Here is a 22900-nt window from a genome sequence, read left to right on the forward strand (position 1 = left end):
AGAGTGATAACCTCTACCTAGCTTACCCCACATGTTGGTTAAAGGAGAAAACACAGAGAGTGCAAATGCCCTGTGGCAGACATAGGCTTGTTAAGTATGGCAGATAAACAGTATCCACGAATGTGTCCTCATCATCCCTTCAACAAAGCACATTGTGTCTTTTGGAGACTTTTTTTCCTCCCATTAATTTCCATTATAACAAATGCTTCTCTGGACAATATTTCATTCTCAAAATATCGCAATATTGAAAAACTAGGAATATATCAAACCATTTTAAGGCATCAAATTGAAAGAAAAAGTTATTTTAAGTTAAATTATGAAAAGACAATACTCAAAAAAAATCAATTAAATTTATTCAAACTGGAATATCAACTGCTGTGTAAGATAGGGTCCCTGGGCATCTAAGAGTAATTTGAGCCAGGCATGGTGGCCCATGTTGTCCTAGCTACGTGGGAGCTTGGCTGGAGCCCAGAAGTTCAAGGCTGCAGTGAGCTATGATCCCACCGCTGTACTCCAGCGTAGGCAACAGAGCAAGACCCCATCTCTAAAAAGGAAAAAAAAAGAATCATTTTTCAGTACCTTCATATTGTTTCTGTATCTTACAGTCTTGTTTTGCAGATGTCGTAAAGTCACAGGGGGTGGAGAATCAGGAGTTTTTTTTAGCCACTAGGAACCTCTCTGAGAAGTTTCTTTTCTTTTCCTTTCTTTATTATTATTAGTTTTTTTTTGGCCAGAGGAGTGAAAGGAAGGTAGGCACTAAAACCACAGCTCTTCCCCTGGGACTGCAGCATCCTAGCCCCACCGTCCTCCCGCGAGCCTTTTGTTCCTGCATGGTCTGTATCTCAAGACCAACAACTCCATATCTACGAACATAACAATTGTTAGTGAATATTTTACTTGTAAGAATTTCTTTCGACCTCAGCTCTGATGTGACCCTCAGCTCGCCCACCACCCCAGCTGCCCCACCTTGCTGGCATAGAACAGGGGGTGGAGGTGTGAAGTCACCAAACAGGGCTCAGCATACAAAATGTAAGCCACGGCCTCACTCACTCGCTCCCTGGAGAATTTCATCCGCGCCGCATTGCCTAATAACGGGGTTATCGGAAAGGTCATGATTACGTTCCCTATTCATTCCCTGGAGTCTTTTTTCCCTGAAACTGTATTGTACTTGGGCCAAGATTCTTGATGAATCATTCAACCAGAAGGAGAAATGGGGTTGTTGTTGGTTTTTTTTTTTTTTTCTTTTTGAGAGAGAGCACATTTGTGGGTGGTTGAATATGGAGAAAAATAAACAGGAAAACAAAAATGAAATTCCCGGCCCTAGGAAATAAAATGTTACCTTTACCTGATATTGGTAACATATTATATTTGAAAGCATTTGCTAATGATTGCATTTTCCCCCCAACACTCCCATGACATATAATTCCTATTTTACAAGTCACGAAACGAAGACCCTGGGGTGTGAAGGAACTCGGCTGGGGTGAGGATGTTAGCCCTTGGGTGGAGCTCTGAGCCCCAGCACGGTCCTCAAGGGTCTGTGACATTTGTGCTGTGGTCAGCTCTGTGCACTCTTCCCTCCCTGCTGCTGTTATCACGAAAGGCTGGCTTGGCCTTTCTCATAGGCGCATTTCCACTCTCAGGCGCCCTTTTATTGTCTGGGCTCCATTCAAGTGATAAGACATACATTTATGCTATTGTGGGAACATAATGTAATATTCTCAACAGCATTGCCAAAAAAAAAAGGTTTAGCCTCCACATGATTTCCTTATAACTTATAAAGAAAATTTGGTTTGAACATGTCCCCATGTCGATATTTTCAGGAAAAAGATCCGATAGCATGCAGGCCTTCTCATGCTGGCCTGGCTTATTCGTCGTTTCCCCTAACGACTGACCAGAAAAATGCACGATGCTCCCATGGGGCCACTCGGGAGGCCTCAGGCCTTCAGGCTTCCTGATTCAATAGATACATGAGGCTTGATCAGAGTCACCGCAGTCCACATTTCCATTGCCTCAATAAGGAACCAGGCGCAGAGAGGGAAGGCCGTCTGCAGAAGCTGTGGCAAGTGGCAGAGAGGAGAGTGAGGATGGGGACTGCCCCCTTCCATCCTCTGTCCTCCAAGGACGGCCTCATTTTATCCCCACCCAGGTTTCCACACCCAGGAGCTCAGCAACCAATCAGAAACTGTTTGTAGATTTCGAAGACATAATTCAGACAATATGAAGAATTATTTTTCCTTTGAGTTGTTCTCAAAACAGATGAACTCTACCAGGATATAAATGAACGAGAACTAAAACTGGTGGAATTTGGTAATGTCAACATCTGATATGTTTAGGCTTTTAAATATGTATATATCAGCCAGGCACAGTGGCCCATGCCTGTAATCCCAGCACTTTAGGAGGCCAAGGCAGGTGGGTCGTTTGAGCCCAGCAATTCAAGTCCAGCCTGGGCAACATAGTGAAATCTCGTCTATACAAAAAATTACAATAATTAGTGGGCATGGTGGTGCAAGCCTATAGTTCCAGCTGCATGGGAGGCTAAGGTGGAGGATCACCTGAGCTCAGGGAGGTCAGTGCTACAGTGAGCTGTGATCACACCACTGCATTCCAGCCTGTGCAACAGAGTGAGACTGTCTCAAAAAAAAAAAAAAAAAAAAAACATATATATATATATATATACACACACACTATATATATATATATATATTTTAAAAATTAACTGCTAGCTCCTAAAACAGTATTTCACCATTAGCTTTGGAAAGGTTTGCTCAGAAAATGAATTTCTAAGCACTCCCTTTATTGCATTTATTGGCCAAACTAATGGTCCTAGATGGTTATCTTTGAAATTTCCTAAACTTTTGGGTCCCTGTCATTAAACTTACGCCAACAGAACTCAACTCACTGGATGTGAATTGTATCAGAGATGTAAAGGTTTAAAAGCATAGGCCGGGCGTGGTGGCTCATGCCTGTAATCCCTGCACTTTGGGAGGCTGAGGCAGGTTGATCACCTGAGGTCAGGAGTTCAGACCAGCCTGGCCGACATGGTGAAACCCCCGTCTCTCCTAAAAATACAAAATTAGCCAGGCCTGGTGGTGTGTGCCTGTAGTCTCAGCTACCCAGGAGGCTGAGACAGGAGAATTGCTTGAACCTGCCAGGCAGAGGTTGCAGTGAGCCGAGATTACACCACTGCTCTCCAGTCAGGGCAATAAGAGCAAAACTCGGTCTTGGAAAAAAAAAAAGTTTAAAAGCATATTAAAAGCAGACAAAAAAAAAATAGTAAAAACCTAGAACACAGAAGTCAGCTGTCTATTCAATTCAGAATAAGAAATATTATAGACAAGGCAACATTTTATATCCATTAGAAATGTGGTGGTTGGTTTGAGAACTGAAACCAGCCATGCATATGCTGCTCCAAGCATTTTGGTCGTGGCAGGAAACTTTGAAGACTATTTTGCTACAAATTCACAAAGCCCCCTGCAAACACTCCCATGCTTAGGGGCGAATGCTCAAGTGTGTCACAGCTGCCTTGCAGCTCTGAGGATCAGAAAGGTTCACGGACATAAAAGAAACTTCAAAGCTCAACCTCCTAATGGGAAGCTGCCCTTGGTTTTAGGCTGTCTTTGCTTATTGACCGACTTAATTCATGCTTTGGGTTATGACTGTAGGAGAGATTTTCTTGTGTCTTTGGAGCATGCTGAACTTGTGTTCCTTTTTGTTGTTGCATATTAGGCAGTCACTGTTGAACCCGAAGTGACCTAAAGTGACCGAGCTCATGTTATGGGCTGAATTTGTCTCCCCAGAATTCATAGGCTGAAGCCTTCCCGGTCCTTAGAACATGATCGTAGCTGGAGCTAGGGCCCTTAAAGACGTAAATAAGGTAACATGAGGTCATAAGAGCAAGGCCCTAATCCAGTATGACTGGTGTCCTTATATGAAGAGGAAGAGGCCAGGCGTGGTGGCTCACGCCTATAATCCCAGCACTTTGGGAGGCCAAGGCTAGCAGATCACTTGAGGTCAGGAGTGTGGGACCAATGTGTTCAACATGGTGAAACCCTGTCTCTACTAAAAATACAAAATTAGTTGGGCATGGTTGTGGGCGACTGCAATCCCAGCTACTCCGGAGGCTGAGACAGGAGAATCCCTTGAACACGAGAGGCGGAGGTTGTGGTGAGCCATGATCCCACCACTGCACTCCAGCCTGTGCAACAGAGCAAAACTCCATCTCAAAAAAAAGAAAGAAAGAAAGAAAGACAAATAAACACCAAAGATACATTTGCACAAAGAAGAGTCCAAGTGAGGACACAGGGAGAAGGTGGCCATCTGCAACCCGAAGGGTCTCTCAGGAAGCCTCAGGAGAAACTAACCCCGTGACACCTTGGTCTTGGACTTCCTGCCCTCCGAACGGTGACATAATAAATGTCTGCGGTTGAAGCCACCCACCCTGAGGCATTTTGTTATGGTAGCCTAAGCAAACTGGTTCAGCCCAAAATGAATTCTGAGATCACCTGCGGAAATCTGCTTTTAGACAGCAGGAAACTGAGGGCCTCTGAGTTTCTAGGCCAGAGTCATGCAGTGAATTAACAAAAGACCCAGAATCCCAGCCCCAGCCCCTGATTTTCAGTTCAGAATCTTCCTTGGTAAGAGGCAGAAATGTATCCTGGGCCCAACAAGTGGAAAACTCTTTTTCATTTTCACGGCCACTGATTGTCGTGGTTCTCAGACTGTATACCACAGAACCTGGTGTTCCACAAACTTCCCCAGTTTGGAGCAAAAGAAAAAGTAGTTGGGTGAAATGATCTCATTTTATTTTTTAATCAATTTTTCTTAAATGTTGGTGCTTGAAAATAAATGGATGGCAGTAAAGTAATCCTGAAGGACACAGGAGGAAAGAAATAAAAGAGACAATACTAAATGTGAGCAAAATGGCAGGCAGCAGGGCAAAAAAGAGGCTCAGCAATCGCAAAAAACTGAGGTCTTTGGTGGGGAAAAAAACTTATAAATAGTAAAAATCCTGACAATGTTGAAAAAAAAAGGAAGAGAGAGGGTTCCATGAGAAATACTAAGAATGAAATTGGAGCTGTCACTGCAGCTATAGTAAGGATATTTTAAAATCATAAGAGAACATGATGAACAATTTAATACCAATAAATTTGAAAACAGGTAAGATGGATAATTTTTAGAAAAATGTTACCAAAATGGATTCAAGAAACAGAAAATCTAAACAAGCTCAAGCACTAAAAAAATTAAATAGGTAAAATATGTACATCAGCTGGGCACAGTGGCTCATGCCTATAATCCCAACACTTTGGGAGGCCAAAGTGGACAGATCACTTGAGGTCAGGAACTGGAGACCAGTCTGACCAACACAGTGAAACGCTGTCTCTACTAAAGATACAAAATTAGCCAGGCATGGTGGTGCATGCCTGTGATCCCAGCTACTTGGGAGGCTGAGGCAGGAGAATGGCTTGAACCCGGGAGGCAGAGATTGCAGTGAGCCAAGATTGTGCCATTGCACTCCAGCCTGGGCAACAAGAGCAAAACTCTGTCTCAAAAAAAAAAAAAAAAAAAAAAAAAATCAATTATGTATCAACAAAAAAAGAAAATTTTAAAAAGTAACAATTTAAGAAAGTCAAATAGGCAATCAAAAGTATTCCTCTCACCAGCCACTAAAAAGGCACCTGCACACGGGAATGGTAGCAAAATGACAGACGAGGAAACGCTAAGCTCTCATCCACCACATGAACCACTAAAACCAGGCAGAAGCTGTCTGCAGTGACACTGCAGGTGCTCTGAACAACCACCAAATGCATACAGCAACCAGCAAACACAGCAAATGCCTGATCGAGGAAAGCCATCTTCAAGTCTGCAGGCAAGTTTTGTGGCATGTGATGGCAACCCAGTTCCCAGTTCCCTTCCTCAAGCTGCAGGGAGCAGATCGGACATTATTTGTTCTAGTCTGGCTGGTTCATACCTGAAGGATTGATCCTCCTCTCTGTCTCACATAATATGCAAGGTGGGCAAGAAAAAGAGGTCGGCATGGCTCATGAAAGCCACAGAGAGGCAATTAGGGTAAAAATAGATAAATTGGACTATATACACATTAAAGACTTCAGTGCATCAAAGGATGCAGTCAACAGAGTGAAAAGCAATCTATGGAATCAGAGAAAATATTTGCAAATAACGGGTTAATCTTCAGAATATATAAAGAACTCCTGCAGGTCAACAACAAAAAACAAACAACCCGATTTCAAAGTGAGCAAAGAACTTGAATAAACATTTCTTCAAAAAAGATGATATAAAAGATGATATAAATAGGTATATGAAAAGATGGTTAACATTACTAATCATTAGGAAAATTACTAATCATTAGGAAGATGCAAATCAAAACCACAATGAGGTAGCACCTCAGCACCTCACACCCATTATGATTGCTACTATTAAAAACAAAACAAAACAAACAAACAAAAATAAAAACCACAGAAAATAATAAGTGTTGGTAAGGATGTGGAAAGTTGGAACCCTTGTGTCCTCGTGTAGTGTTGGGAATGTAAGATACTATAGCCACAATAGAAAACAGTGTGGCAGTTCATCAAAAAAATGAATAGAATTACTATATAATCCAAGAATTCCCCTTCTGGGTATATATCAAAAACAAATTGAAAGCAGGATCTCAAAACAGTATTTGTACATCCACATTTATAGCAGCATTGTTCACAATAGCCAAAAGGCAGAAGCCCAAGTGTTCATCAGTGGATGCATAATAAACAAAATGTGGTCTATCCATACAGTGGAATATTATTCACCCTTAAAAAGGAAGGAGCTTCTGATACATGTAACACTGTGGATGAACTTTGAAAACATCATGTTGAGTGAAATAAGCCAGAAACAGAAGGACAAATATCATATGACTACACTTATAAGAACTTAGAATAGACAAAGTCACAGAGACAAAGTATAGTTGAGTTACCAAGGGTGGAGTAGGCAGGAAGGGAGTGGATAATTATTGTTTAATGGCTACAGATTCAGTTTTGGATAATGAGAACATTCTAGAAATTGATGATAATAGTGATGATGGCTGCACAGCATTGCTAATGCACTTCATGCCACTGAAGTGGACACTTAAAAAATAGCTAATACAGTAAAGTTTATGTTATGTCTATCAAACTTTTAAAGGCACCCTTCCCAGATAGTTTTAGTAGTAAGTTTTACCAAACATTATAGAGTTTTGCAGGAAAAAAATAGGAATCTATTCACCTCATTTTACAAGGCTAGCATAACCTTGACCTAATACTGGTTTAAAAAACTGATTTGTAAACAAGTGCATAAAAATCTGAGGCTGGATGTGGTGGATCACGAGGTCAGGAGATCGAGACCATCCTGGCTAACACAGTGAAACCGCATCTCTACTAAAAATAGAAAAAATTAGCTGGGCATGGTGGCATGTGCCTGTAGTCCCAGCTACTCAGGTGGCTGAGGCAGGAGAATTGCTTAAACCTGGAAGAAAGAGGTTGCAGTGAGCTGAGATCGCGCCATGGCACTCCAGCCTGGGCAACAGTGTGAGACTCATCTAAGAAAAAAAAAAACCTCCGAAATAAGATATTTCATCAAGTCAAATTTGACAGTGTGTTTTTAAAACACACACATACATAACCAAGTGTGGTTTAACCTAAGAATGAAAGGATAAATGAATAGCATTAAGTCTTCTTTTTTCTAATCCAGTAATTTTCTTAGTAGTGTTAAAAAGCAGTAGGGAAGATTCAATGCCCAGTAATGATTTAAAAAACAACAACAACAACAACAACAACAAAAACCTCTTCAGAAACCAGGAATAGATAACTTTCTTAACTATGGAGGTTATCTGTAAAAAACGTACAACAAATATTGAATGGTGAAAACCTTAGTTTAAGGCTTAAGTCAGGTACAGACACACATGAATGCTATTACTCTTACTCTTCAACAGCGTTCTATGATTCCTAGTCAAGGGAATAAAATAAGAAAAAGAAATTAGAATTATACAAGAAGGGACACATTTTGTTTTCATGTTTGCACATTTTGTTTGTAGTTGTCTACATAGAAACATAAAGAGTCAATAGGCTGTTACAACTCATTCAGCAAAATTACTATTTATACGATCCACTCACTGAAATCATTAGCATTTGTATACCCAATGATAAACAATTATAAAATGTAACAGAAAAAATAGTAAATAATAGTGGATTCAAGGCTAGTCACGTAATACAGGTTGAACATTCCTAATTTTAATCTGAAATGCTCCAATATCCTCAACTTTTTGAGTGTCAACTTGTCAACACAAGTGGAAAATTCCACACCTGACCTCATGTGACAGGGCAGAGTCAAAGCACAGGTGCACGACACGGTTGATTTAGTGTCCCCAAGGGAAAAAAAGGCCCACCCAGTCCCCTTCAACTACAGTATAACTTTTCCATGCACACCCAAATTCCCCCACGCAAGCACACCCACAACGTATAATAAAATGGCACGTGTGCAGGCTGGACGCACCCACCACAGATTCCCCATGATACCTCACGTGGGGCCAAGAACTCCATGCATTACTTACTGTGGTTTTTGCTTATTCTCTGCTGTGTCATGTAAAAATATTACTGAAAATGTCAAAAAGGCCTGCAGATCCCCCTATGTGTAACAGTGATCAGAAAAAGAGGAAGAATTTATGTTTATCAATAGCACAGGCAACTTGTTGGGGGAACTGAACAGCAGTATAAGTGTGAAACGTCTTACAGAAGAGTATGGTGTTGGGATGACCACCATATATGACCTAAAGACACAGAAGGATACACTTTTGAAGTTCTGTGCTGAATGTGATGAGCAGAAGTTATTGAAAAATAGAAAAACTCTGCATACAGCTAAAAATGAAGACGTCAATCGTGTATTGGAAAACTAGATCTGAACACGTGCATCACACTGACCACGTGCCACTCAGTGGTATGCTGATCATGAAACAAGCGAAGATCTATCCCGATGAACTGAAAATTGAAGAGAACTGTGAATATTCAACAGGCTGGTTGTAGATACTAAGAAATGACATGGAATTCAAGTTTTAAAGCATCTGCAGATCACAAGGCAGAGTCAAAACTCATTGACGAGTTTGCCAAGATTATCACTGATGAAAATCTGATGCCAGAACAAGTCTGTATTGCTGATGAGACATCACCATTTGGGTGCTGTTGCCCCAGAAAGATGCTGACTACAGATGATGGGACAGCCCCTACAGGATTTAAGGATGGCAAGGACAGAATGACTGTGCAGTGCTGTGCAAATGCAGCAGGCACGCAATAAGTGTAAACCTGCTCTCATGGGCAAAAGCTTTTGTCCTTGCTGTTCTCAAGGAATAAATTTCTTATCAGTCCATTATTATACTAACAAAAAGGCCTGGGTCACCAGGAGCATCTTTTCTGATCGGTGTTGCAAACATTTCGCACAGGCCTCTTGTGCTCGCTGAAGAAAAGTTGGACCGGATGGTGACAGCAAGATTTTCTTATGCCTTGACAACTATTCTGCTCATCCCCCAGCTGAAGTTGTCATCAAAGATAATATTGATGCTGTGTACTTCCCTCCAAATGTGACTTCTTTAGTTCAGCCATGTAACCAGGGTATCTTTAGATCAATGGAAAGTAAGTATAAAAACACTTTCTTGAATTGCATGCTTGCAGCAGGGAACGCAGGTGTAGGTGTAGAAGATTTTCAGGAGTTGAGCACGACGGAGCCACACACGCTGTTGCCAACGCTTGCAACACAGTGACTAAAGACTGTACAGCTGTGCATGCCTGGCGTGACCTCTGGCCTATGACTGTGTTCAGTGATGATGATGAACAAGGTGGTGACTTAGAAGAATTCAGCTTGTCAAGTGAGAAGAAAAGGACGTCTGACCTCCTTACCTATGGAAAAAATATACCTTCCGAGTTCATCAGTCAGCTGGAAGACGTAGACATTAATGTTGTTTTTAACACTGATAATGGGCTCCAGTTGTTCATTTCACTGACTGATGAAGCTATAGCCAGAATGGTTCTGAATCAAGGGTTCATGATGATACCAACCATGAAGATTATGTTAACACTGCAGAAAAAGCACCCGTGGACAGCGTGGAGCACATGTGTGATGGGTTAACTGAGGCCTAGAGCAGTGTGCATTCACAACGGAACAAGAAATCATGTCCGCTTATAAAATCAAAGAGAGACTCCTAAGACAAAAAAGAAAAAAAAAAAAAATTAGCCGGGCATGGTGACACGTGACTGTAGTCCCAGCTGCGTGGGAGGCTGAGGTGAGAGCCTTGCCTGATCCCAGGAGTTAGAGGCTGCAGTGAGCCATGATCATGCCACCACACACCAACCTGGGAGACAGAGCGAGGCCCTGTCTCAAAAAAAAACCAAAACATTAAGAAAATATTTTGTGCATGAAACAAAGTTTGTGTACACTGAGCCAACAGAAAGGAGCTGTCGGTGTTAAGACCATTGTTAATGAGGCGGATACCATTAAAAATTCTAAGACTATTGTCAGTGGGGCAGATACCATTAAAAAGCCACCCAGTAGAATGCCTCCTCGTCCCCAGAGGACCCACTTCCTGGGCCTGTAACTGCTTCTCATGTTCCCTCTCACCTAAAACGTAAAATGCAGTGTCCCCTGACCTTTGAATCAAAGCACAGCATGGTTGGGAGACCAGAGGCCTGCTGTCGTGTGTTGTTGCTGCTGCTGTTCAACAGCTGATTCCGTTCTCCACTGATGCCACTGGCTGCTTAGCTCCCCTGAGCACATGAGTCTCCACTGTGTTAATGGCATGTCTCATTTTTTACTGTTAACTACTTATGTGTGAATAAGTGTAAGGAAAGGATTGCTTGTTGGTAGCATATAAATTCAGAGTCAGGGCCAGGCACGGTGGCTCACGCCTGTAATCCCAGCACTTTGGGAGACCAAGGCGGGCAGATCGCTTGAGGCTAGGAGTTCAACACCAGCCTGGCCAACATGGCAAAACCCCATCTCTATTAAAATTACAAAAATTAGCCGGGCGTGATGGCACACGCATGTAGTCCCAGCTACTTGGGAGGCTGAGGCAGGAGAATCGCTTGAGCCCGGGAGGTAGATGTTGCAGTGAGCCGAGAACAAGGGTGATGCCACACAACCACTGATTGCCCACATGGGGTGTGGGCTGAGACAGTGACACCTCTGCTTTCTGATGGTTCCGTGTACACAGACTTTGTTTCATGCCCAAAATTTGTTTGTTTTTTGAAACAGAGTTTTGCTCTGTTGCCCAGGCTGGTTACAGTGCTGCGATCATAGCTCACTGCAGCCTTTCACTCCTGGCCTCCAGCGACCTTCCCACCTCAGCCTCCTGTGTAGCTGGGACTACAGTCATGCTGTCACACCTGACAATCACACCAGCCTCTGCACAGAATTATTTAAAATATCGTATAAAATTACCTCTAGGCTATGTGTATAAGATGTAGATGAAACATAAATGAATTTTGGTTTTAGACTCTGGTCCTGTCTTCAAGATCTCTCATTGTACATTCCAAAAATGCCCCCCTCCCCCCAAAAAATCTGGAATTCAAAACACTTCTGGTCTCGAGCATTTTGGATGAGGGACACGCCACCTGTAATATCCTCTTACACGTTTCCTGGATGGGAAACAGAAGTTGGTGTGCCGGGAGTCACACGCAAACGGTAGACTTTCTTGTCTGTGGCACATTCTTAGGATGTCCTAGAGAAGTATCAGCGATGTGAATGTCTCCAGTAAAATAGCAGAGTAGAAAAAATGCTGTATTATTAGACTGAGCTACAAAACAGCCACATGGTATCAGGTCATTCATTCACTTACCCAGTAGATATTTCCTACACACTTGTCATATGCCGAGCAAATTCTAGGCACTGCAGGTACAGCAGTTGACAGACTTTGCCCCTGTGGGACTTAACATTTAAGGGAGAAGACAGGCAACAAACAGTTTCTTTAAAAATCCTTATGGTGGTAAATGCAATGAAGAAAACCAGGTGCGTATGGAGAGTAGGAGTAAGGTAGGCCCCTTGCAAGTGAGTGGCATTTGAGCTGAGGCCCAGATGATGAAGAGAAGGATGGACTCTTGTAGGTCTACTGGACTGGTCCTTCCAGGAACGGTAAGGGCTAAGAGGTCAAGAGAAGTGGTAAGTTTAGCGTGTCTGAAATGAAGGGAGAGAAGACAAAGCGATAGGAAATGAAGCTGGAGAAGCAGGCAGCTTCAGCTGGACCATTCCAGACCACTGACACCTTAACAAACAACAGCAAGAAGTTTGGGTTTTGTTCTGAGGTAAATGGAAGTTGCAGAAGGATTTTAAGTGGGAGGAATAGGCTCTGGTATATGTTTGTTTACTCTGTTTGTGTTTGTTTTTGTTTTAATGGATACACAGTCTCCCAATGTTGCCCAGGCTGGTTTTGAACTCCTGGGCTCAAGGGATCCTCCCAACTTGGCCTCTCAAAGTGCTGATAAATGTTTTTTAATGGAAGCAGAGAAATCAATCTTGGACCTTTGCAGTGGTTTGGGTGATTACTGATAGGGGTTAGGACCAGGGACGTATCGATGGAGGTGTTGTGAAGTTGTCAGATTTTAAATATACATTTCAAAGCCAGTTGCACTTGCTGATAGCTTGGATGTGGCATATTAGAGAAAGAAGAATCAAAGGTGGCACCTAGTCTTGAGTTCTGAGCTTCCAGAATGAGGCATCTAGAAGTCAGGACCCGGGAGAATCACGGAAGGAGTGGTGGTATTCAGTCTGCAGAAGCAGTGCCTCCAGGACAGCTGTGTGAAAGAGGAGATGTGATGTGAGCAGATGAAAATGACACAGCAGGCAGCTCTGGGCTCATTGTGAGAAACGACTCTAGGAACGTGTGTAACCTGCTGGGCTCTACTGCCAAGGGCTGCCTTAAGCCATGATGCCCAGAGGCTGGGTGACCACCGTCCCACAGTGAGGGAGCTGGGCGATTCCTTACCAGAGTGGAGGTCTGGCTAGATCTCCCAGCCCTAACATGCTTACTTATTTTGATAAGCAAAGCTAAAGCTCACATGGGTCCCATGCGCTCTTGGACTTCCGCACACCGTACCATTAACCACACTTGGATGCTGGCAATCGCAGTTTTAGTTAAATAAAGTGACTTGCCCACCGTACTATAAAAAATTAATTTTGGCAGCATGTTGATTCTGTATCCTACCCGTAAGACCACACAGAGGCGTGGCTAGTAAACTTTAGCTTGTGCGTAAATGCCTGCCGAGAACTGCTAAATACTGTTGCTTTAAAAAAAAAAAAAAAGAAAAAGAAAAAAACTTTTTTTTTTTTTTTTAAATTTAAATTTCACAGAGCAGCTCAAGGGCAGTTCAACTTCCTACTCATCTCTGTCTCCACCGGCCAGGACTGGCATTACTCTAACATCTGTCCTATGGCCACATTTTATGGGATGTTTGAGGATTATTCCTATGAAGTGACATTGGAATTTGGGGATGTGGCTATCTTCAGATGCCAAATAAACTTGGGTAGAAATCATTTTTCCTGTGTGTGTTTACAGTTAGGAACGTGGGGCTGTGAGGGGCTCCCTGGACATGACCCTGGAGCTGTCGGCCCTTGTTCAGTGGTCAGATGCACTTCAGACCTCCCAGAGTGCTGACCACACACTCAGTCACAGCCCCGTGTGCACCTCAAGGCCACTGCTCAGAAGTCCAGTGTAATTCCTCAGGCAGCACGTCCTAGAGCAGGCCATGAGAGGTGTAAAGTACAGACTTTGTTATGAGGTTACATGTAGGCTTCTCTTCTATCTTGTCTCTGTTTAAAGATCAATACTTCAGGCAGTCTTTATCCCTACCATGATAAATATGTGGATGGAAGGATACATGTGTGGATGGGTGGATGGGTGGATGGGCGGATGGATGGGTGGATGGGTAGATGGATGGATGGATGGGTAGATGGGTAGATGGGTGGATGGAGTGATGTTTGATTTCATAGTCAAAGAACTCAAACAGTAGAGAAGTACACAGGGTCCCCCAGTCTTACAACTCTTCCTTAAAGTAACTACAATAAAGATGGAAGTGTATCTTCTAGATTTCTTTTAAAAACATATTTATGAATGTAAACATATTATGGTCAGGTCCAGTGACTCACACCTATAATCCTAAAACTTTGGGAGGCCAAGGTGAGTGGATTGCTTGATGCCAGGAGTTTGAGACCAGCCTTGGCAACACAGAAAGATCCTGTCCCTACAAAAAAAAATTTTTTTAAGTAGCCTGGTGTTGTGGCACATGCCTGTAGTCTTAGCTACTCAGGAGGCCAAGGTGGGAGGATCACTCGAGGCCAGGAATTCCAGGCTGCAGGAAGCCATGATCATACCACTACACTCAAGTCTGGGCAATGGATCAAGATCCTGTCTGTTTTAAAAAAAAAACAAAAAAAAAAAACACACATTTACATAGAAATAAATGTATATAAACATAGATATTGTTTAGGGATTTGTTTTTATATAAATTGGAGAGTCACATGTTTTTTCATGAGTTTTTATTTAACCCTATGTCTAGAAGATCCTTCCAGCTTAACACATCTATAGCTACTTCATTCTTTTTAACCATAGGGAGGTATGGTAATTAATTTACAATAATAAATTAATGTCTTTCTGTTATTTTTATTGTTCTGCTTATTTATTTATTTATTTATTTTAGAAACAGGATGTCACTGTGTTGCCCAGGCTGGCCTCAAACTCCTGGGCTCAAGCAGTCCTCCCACCTCAGCCTCCCAAGTAGGTGGGACTACAGGCATGAACCCTGCCACACAGCTGACTTCTGCTATTTTAAACTCGTGTGTGTGTGTGTGTGTGTGTGTGTGTTTTCTAATTGAACAATCTGAATTCAATTTTAAGAGATGTTCTTGAGCTGTAATTATTCTAGCCCAAGCCCGGGCACATGAAGATTTCTGTAAAATAGATTCAAAGCAGTGGAATTACTGTGCCCTAGGATATGTGTACTTACATTCCGATACACAAGGCTGCACCAATTTACACTATCACTAACAGTATATAAAGTCCTATTTCCTATGTCCTATAAATTCCTATGTCCAATACTGGACATAACCCATAGTTTCAATGTTGGGTGATCTGATTAGTTAAAAAAAAAATAGATCTCATTAATTTGTAATTCCCTGGCTACTAAATTCCTAATAAGTCTGAATATCTTAGGAGATTTATCATTCATGAATTGCCCTGATCCCTTGCCTCTTTTGAAATTGGGTTATTTATCTTTTTCACCCTGTTTAATAGCCGTGCTTATGTAATACGGACATTAAACTTTTGCTGTAAATGTTACAAAATTCTGTCTCTTTAACTGTGCTGATGGTGACTTAAGTATTACCAAGTTTTTAATTTTTAACTATTATTTTTTATAAAATTAAACACCTCTTTTCCTCCATGGCACATACACTTAGTGGTTTTGCTTAGAAAGGTCTTCCTCACCCTCTGAGCTTTAAAAATAATCTCATATTATTCTATTTATAGTTTTAAAAAAAATTTAGACCTTTAATGCGTCTGCACTTCACTTATTATATAATGTGAGGGGACCATGTCGTTTGTAATAACTCATTTATTGACATTGATTTATAATGCCCCCGTGAGTCCTCTCTTACATTCCCACATGGTGTGGGCATGTTTCTGGTTATTCTCGTCCATTGATCTGTTTGTCTATTCCGTGCTAACCTCTATTTTACTGCTGTAATTATACAGACTGTTTTGATATCTGGTATGTCAAATTTTTTCTCATTATTTCTCTTTTTTAAAATCATCTTCCTATGCATTTTTTTTCTTTCCCATAAACTTTAGAATAAACGTGTCCTTTTCTTTTTTAAAAGTTTGAAATTTGGGGATTATATTGAATTTTTAGATGAATTTGCAAAGAGCATCATTTTTTCTGCATTTTTTTTTCTGGTTTTTCAAAATTGACACCTAGTCAGAACACTAAGTGTAAAAATTGAATCCAGAGAATTTTCACAGCCTGGAAGAACATACAGATGTGGCTGAATGACTTATAACCTGAGTATCGGGAAAGGCTTCCACCTACCTATGACTCAAAAGCCAGATGCAATAGAAAAAGTGCTGATAGAATTTGAATACATAAGAAATTGAAACTTACACATGGCAAAAGTTTGCATAAGAAAAATCAAGCCAGGTGTGGTGTGTTATGCCTGTAATCCCAGCACTTTGGAGGACTGAGGCAGGAGGATTGCTTGAGCCCAGGAGTTCGAGACCAGCCTGGGTAACAAAGTGAGACATTAGCTCTACAAAAAATCCAAAAATTAACTGGGTGTGGTGGTGCACACCTGTAGTCCTGGCTACCTGGGAAGCTGAGGCTAGAGGATCACCTGAGTTCAGGAGACTGAGGCTGCAGTGAGCCATGTTTGTACCAATGCACTCTAACCTGGGTGACAGAGCAAGATCCTATCTCAAAAAGAGAAAAAAATGTGAATCATGATAATACCTGCTTCACTGTTGTGGAGAGAAGTAGTATGCCTAGTACTAATAATAACTGTTACACACAATGTTATTAACTGTATCATTTCTTATATATATAAGCTATCACAAATGTTAGTGTTCCTCCCTTCTGAAATTCACCTGAGAGTGCCTCACTGGCCCAGGCCTCCTGGGTAGAGGCACATTTGTATTGAGAAGACAACAGTTACATTCTGGGACACTGTCTTGAGCTGTAACTAAGATAAGTCATTTTTTTTCTTCCATTTAAAAACTATTTATAGAATAAACCCATTTTTTCTTTTTTGTACCATACCAGCAGTATAGCTTTCCACCTTCTATCACTCTTCTGTGTGACTTCTTAAGTTCCTTCAAATATAACTCTGTAATTGTAATTCTATAATCACACAATCATTGTGATTCTTTAATTGCAATTGATTGATTTAATCTACCTTATCATCCAATCAGTGCTGACAGTGGACTTCATTCCTTTTTTTCTAGCAGTAGGAATAGAACGCAGTGCAGGACACTGGCCAGGACGGAGGAAAGAGGGAGGGGTCGTTTCCGCCAGCTGCCAGGATCACTTGTGCTGATCCTTCAGCTGCACCTGCAGCGCTAGCCTGGACCAGGTGCAACTTGTAATTTTCGTAAAATAGTCGAGTTTCAAACTGATGGGACTGTAGATCTCCTTTAATTTGAGCCATGAAGAACTGAGTTTTAGGAAGTATGCTTATTCACTTGGTATTCCATAAAAATAACCTATGCTGGGTAGATAGGATGGCACGGCTCACCTCTCACTGTTGGTGTCACAGTTAAAACTCATTTATGTATTTCTTTTTCCTCTGCCTTATGCCGAGAGTATTGGAAGTGGTGAGCTAAGATTAGAGAACTCCTGTGTCACAGGCTGGCAAGCTTCCCACCCTGCCCACCGAGTGTTCAGCCACGATGGGAGCGTCATCTGTGTCCTGCATCTAATGGGACTGGCCAGTGTGACTGAGACCTGAATGTTTCATTGTATTGAATTTTGTTTCATGTTAATTTAAAAAGTCATGTGTGCTCTATGGACGGGGGGCCTATGGACAACACAGCTCTTGACCATTTGTTTTTAAATATAGTTTCATGTATATACAAACAGGTTATCACTTTCCTGTGTGGCTAGCTATTACGAATGCTAAACTGCTTTTCCCTCTCTCTCTAGATTCCATCACCCAGCACAAGGTCTGTGCCTCTGAAAAGTACCTATTGCCACAATGACAGTGACCTCACTGGCCTGTGCTGACTGCACAGCTTGCAAAACCGTCTTTGGATGTTCAAGTGAGAAACAATTGTGAAGAGAAGGAACTGGCATATACAAGATGACTTTTGGTATCATGTTTGCCACGCGTTGTGGCGCTTAAGAACTCTCAGGTGACTTTCTGATGACTGAATTTGTGTTTCAGAGAAGCTTCGGGCCTTTTTTTTTTTTTTTTTTTTTTTGAGATGGATTCCTGCTCTAATTCCCAGGCTGGAGTGCAATGGCGCAATCTCAGCTCACTGCAACCTCCACCTCCTGGGTTCAAGCGATTCTCCTGCCTCAGCCTCCCGAGTAGCTGGGCCTACAGGCATGGGCCGCCACGCCCAGCTAATTTTTGTATTTTTAGTGGAGACGGGGTTTCACCATGTTGGCCAGGCTGGTCTCAAATGCCTGACCTCAGGTGACCTGTCAGCCTCTTCTATAGAATTCCAGTCTTTGTAGCTTGGTAATGATCTTAATTGAAAGGTCCCAGGACCTTTGTCATTAGAACACGGTGCTGCCAAATACAGAATGGAAATTCACTGGCATTGTTTTATTACTGAGAACAACTAGAGAGCTCTGAAAGCTTCTTGGCTTAGACTCGAAGATCTTTATTAATACATTATCTGTTAGGTAGGAAAGACATTTGCCAGTTATTAAGGTGACTTTTATCTAGCGGAGATTCCTCTCTTAAAGTAATGAAAGGAGATAGGTATGGGGGGTGTTACACAGGATGATTGGTGCCATCTGAGTGTCTTACTTCTGCAAGCCTGCTTTATGGTGAACAAAGCATCACCAACAAGGGATCACAACATCCATTGGCCACGTTTTGCCTGCCGTCCTCAAGAGGAAATTGGCAGCTGGGGCTGATTCATAGAAACACCGATTTGTGGCTGAGCACGGCGGCTCACGCCTGTAATCCCAGCCCTTTAGGAGGCCGAGGTGGACAGATCATTGAGGTCAGGAGTTCGAGACCAGCCTGGCCAACGTGGCAAAACCCTATCTCTACTAAAAATACAAAAATCAGCTGGGTGTGGTGGCGCACACCTGTGGTCCCAGATCCTCAGGAGGCCGAGGCAGGAGAATCACTTGAACCCAGAAGGCGGACGTTGCGGTAAGCTGAGGTTGCAGTGAATCAAGATTGCTCCACTGCACTCCAGCCTGGACGACAGAGCAACTCTCCATCTCAAATAAATAAATGAATAAGAAACACTGATGTGTCTGTCACCTTCTAAACAAATGAAATCCTAGGAAGTCCTAGCCAGAGTGATCAGGCAAGAATAAACCATAAAAGGCATCCAAATAGGAAAAGAAGTCAAACTGTCTCTCTTCACTGCCAATATGATTCTATACCTAGAAAACCCTAAAGACTCTGCCAAAAGGCTCCTGGAACCGATAAACGACTTCAGTAAAGTTTCGGGACAGAAAATCCATGTACAAAAACCAGCATTTCCATACACAATAACATTCAAGCTGAGCACCAAATCAAGAACGCAATCCCATTTCCAATAGCCATGGAATGAAATACCTAGGAACACATGTAACCAAGGAGGCGAAGGATCTCTGCAAGGAAAACGAGATGCTGAGTCCCAGCGAGGTTGGAGGTGCCACTGAGCCCTCACTGTGGTGCTGTTCCCACTCCAGGTTATCTATCTGTTGCTCATCTCAGCTGTTGTTCCTACCTCCAATTTCAAGTCCCTCAACAGATGTCAACTTCTAGAATGATCAACTTCTAGAATGAACCTTTGAGAAGGGACGTAGCAGTGCATTCTATAGAAATTGGCATTCTATAGAAAACCATATAAACTGGAAATCATGAAGGGTTTTCTCTTGATTTTAAAATAATGTATACACCCAAATCATCCCCTCATCATACTCATCCTCTAACAGCAATTGAACTTCGATACAATGCGTCATTCCTGAGTCCACTCGCTTCACATTACATTTCTCTATAACCACAAGCATCCTGGCTTGGGAGCGCTCCCACAGCACCAGAAATCCCTGAGGAGGCTGACAAACATTGTGCTGACTCATGCTGGGGACAAGCCACAGACAACTTCCATCATCCACCACATCAGCCATGGAGCCAGCCCAGCCTCTGCCCACCCAGGCCTCAGTCCTCAATGTTAAGTTCTGATCCCTGATGCTGGCCTGCCAGCGGCCAGTCAAGATTCTTTCTGAAAGCTAATATTTCATGAGGACTAACTGTTGCTAGACATTACACTAAGCGTATTACATGTTGTACTTCATTTTACCCTTCCAACAATCCTATTAGTAGCTTACTGTGGGTCTGCAAAGCCTTACTTAAAACATATAAGACTAGAGGTTCTCAGGATTCTGCATTCTTGTTAATTTTTTAAAGGCTTATGGCTCTCGCCACTTTTATTCAATGTTGTATTAAAGATTCTACCCAGAGAAGGCAATAAAAGGAAATTAAAGCTATACAGATTGGAAGTGAAGAAATAAAAGTCTTTTTTCTCAAGAATATAAGACACTATATATAGAAATTGTAAGGAATTAAAAAAAAAACCCTACAAGAACTTATAACAAGTTTAGCAAGATTGTAATATACAAAGTTAATATACAAAACTAACAGAATTGTATTTATATATAGTCAATAAGCAATTCAAAATGAAATTAAGACCATGATTCCATTTAAAATTGCATCTAAAAATAAACAAAATAGGAATAGACTTGGCAGCAGAAGTGTAACATCTGTATACTGAAACCCGTAAAACACTGCTGAAAGAAGTTAAAGATTTAAATAGTGAAATATACAAAGTTCATGGATTAGAAGATGCAATATTGTTAAGATGGTAGTTCTCAAATTGATGTATAGATTCAATGCAATCCATTAAAATCTCAGGTGGCTTTTTTGTAGAATTTGAAAAGCTGATGCTAAATTTTTTATGAAAATGCAAAGAACATCTAGTAGACAAAACAATTTTTTTTAAGAGCAAAGTTGGAGGATTTATAGAACCTGATTCCAAAACTGTCTATGAAACTACAATAATCACAAAGTATCAGCCAGGCACCGTGGCTCACACCTGTAATCCCAGCTCTTTGGGAGGCTGAGGTGGGTGGATCACTTGAGGTCAAGCGTTTAAGACCAGCCTGGCCAACTTGGTGAAACTTCGTCTCTACTAGAAATATAAAAAACTAGCCAGGCATGGTGGCATGCACCTGTAATCCCCATTACTCAGGAGGCTGAAGCAGGAGAATAGCTTGAACCTAGGAGAGTCCATCTCAAAAACAACAACAACAACAAAAGTATTTTATTGGCAAAAGAATAGACATGTAAATCAAATAACAGAATAGAGAATTCAGGTATAAATCTTCATATTTATGGCCGATTGACTTTGAACAAAGCTGCTGAGACAATTCAGTATAGTAGCATATTCTTTTCAACAAATGGTGCTGGCAGAAAGAAAAAAAAAGCACTAGGATCCTTAGCTCACACCATGCACAAACATTAGCTAAACATGGACTAAGTCAGGGTTTCTCAACCTCAACACTGTTGGCGTTTGTGGGGGTGGATAATTCTTTGCTGTGGAGAGCTGTCCTGTGCACTGTAGGATGTTTAGCTGTATCCTGGCCTCTGCCTAGTAGATGCCAGTGGCACCCCTCCCCCGACACATACCCAGTTGTGACAATCTACATCTCTAGATATTCCCAAATGTGCCCTGGAGAGCAAAACTGTTTCCAGTTGAGAATCATTGACCTAATGTAAAAAATAAAATGTACAGAAGAAAGCACAGCAGGAAATCGTTCTGATCTTAGGTTAGGCAAAGATTTCTTAGATATCACACTAAAGGCACAATTCATTAAAAAAAAATGAGTTGGACTTCATCAAAATTTTAAGTTTTGCTCTTCTGAAGAAACCATAAAAAACAATGAAAAGACAAGCCACAGACTATGAAAAAATACTTGCAAACCATATATCTAATAAAGGACTTGTACCCACACTATGTAAAGAACTCATAACTCATTAATAGAAAAAGCTGAAGACAATTCACGCAAGAAGATATACAAATAAGCACATTAAAATGGCCAATATTATTAGTCACTAGGGAAATACAAATTAAAGGCACAATGAAATACCTATTACACACCCACTAGAATGACTGCAAACAATAAGACTGATAATTCCAAAATCTGACCAGGATATGGAGAAACTGCGATATGTAGTTTCCTACATTGCTGGCATGACTGCAAAATGATACAGCCACTTTGAAACACCATTTGGCAGTTGCTTAAAAAATTGAACATTCAATTACCATATGACCCAGCAATTTCACTCTTAGGTATGTAACCAAAATACATGAAAACATGGATCTGCACAAGGTCTTGTATACAAATGTTCATAGCAACATTATTCATAATAACCAGAAATTAGCCCATCACCTGAAAAGTAGATAAACAAAATGTATATCCACATCATGGAATGCTACTCAGCACACTTCTAAAAAGCAACAGACTACTAACACGTGCAACAACATGAATGAACCTCAGAAACACAAGTGAAAGAGGTCAGACACAAAAGACTACAGATTGTATGATTCCATTTAGATACCATTTCTACAAACCGTAAAACTGCAGAGGCACGAAACAGATTCATGGTCTCCTGCAGCTGGGGATGGGAGTGGGAAGAGGGAGCAAACATTTTGGGATGATGGAAACGTTCTAAAACTGGATTGTGATTTTGGTTACATAACTATACATTTACTAAAATCACTGAACAGTACACTTTTACTGGGTAAGCTTTAAGGCATGTGAATTATACATCAATAAAGCTATTTTTTTAAAAAAGAGAGAGCAAGAGCTACATGGCAGCCCCAGGGCAGTAGCTCTCAGATCTCCCTTAGAGAAAGAACTATCTCTTCCACAGCGATGAGTGCAGGTAGCTAACACTCTCCAACCTGCATCTGGTAGTTCATTTAAGATCGACCTCGGCTTTCAAGTTAACGCCATGCTCTTTCTTGGCAGTCCCCAGCCAAGAAGTGGGCACAGAAAGGCACAGGGGCCTGGCTAATTCAGCCCAACATGAGGCTCCTCACCCTAGAACTCCCTGTGGAGTTGGCCGAGCCCACATGTGACCTGTAATGTGGTCTAAGCTGTGAGACCACCACAGTGCG

At 41.6% G+C, this 22900-nt stretch overlaps 1 protein-coding gene across 4 annotated transcripts in view; it reads left to right on the plus strand.

Annotated features, from left to right (window-relative positions):
- The window catches only part of MCPH1 (microcephalin 1), a 240000-nt gene extending 217442 nt beyond the window's left edge, over window positions 1-22558 (plus strand). For all 4 annotated transcript variants that reach the window (XM_007961604.3, XM_073017923.1, XM_037985351.2 and 1 more), the window contains one exon: window positions 17691-22558. In XM_007961604.3, the coding sequence (XP_007959795.2) occupies window positions 17691-17746 (56 nt within the window). In that variant the 3' untranslated portion in view covers window positions 17747-22558. The remainder of the gene's footprint in view (window positions 1-17690) is intronic.
- Window positions 22559-22900: the final 342 nt, after the last annotated feature.

Source organism: Chlorocebus sabaeus, chromosome 8 (assembly GCF_047675955.1).
Source record: "Chlorocebus sabaeus isolate Y175 chromosome 8, mChlSab1.0.hap1, whole genome shotgun sequence".
Lineage (NCBI taxonomy): Eukaryota > Metazoa > Chordata > Mammalia > Primates > Cercopithecidae > Chlorocebus > Chlorocebus sabaeus.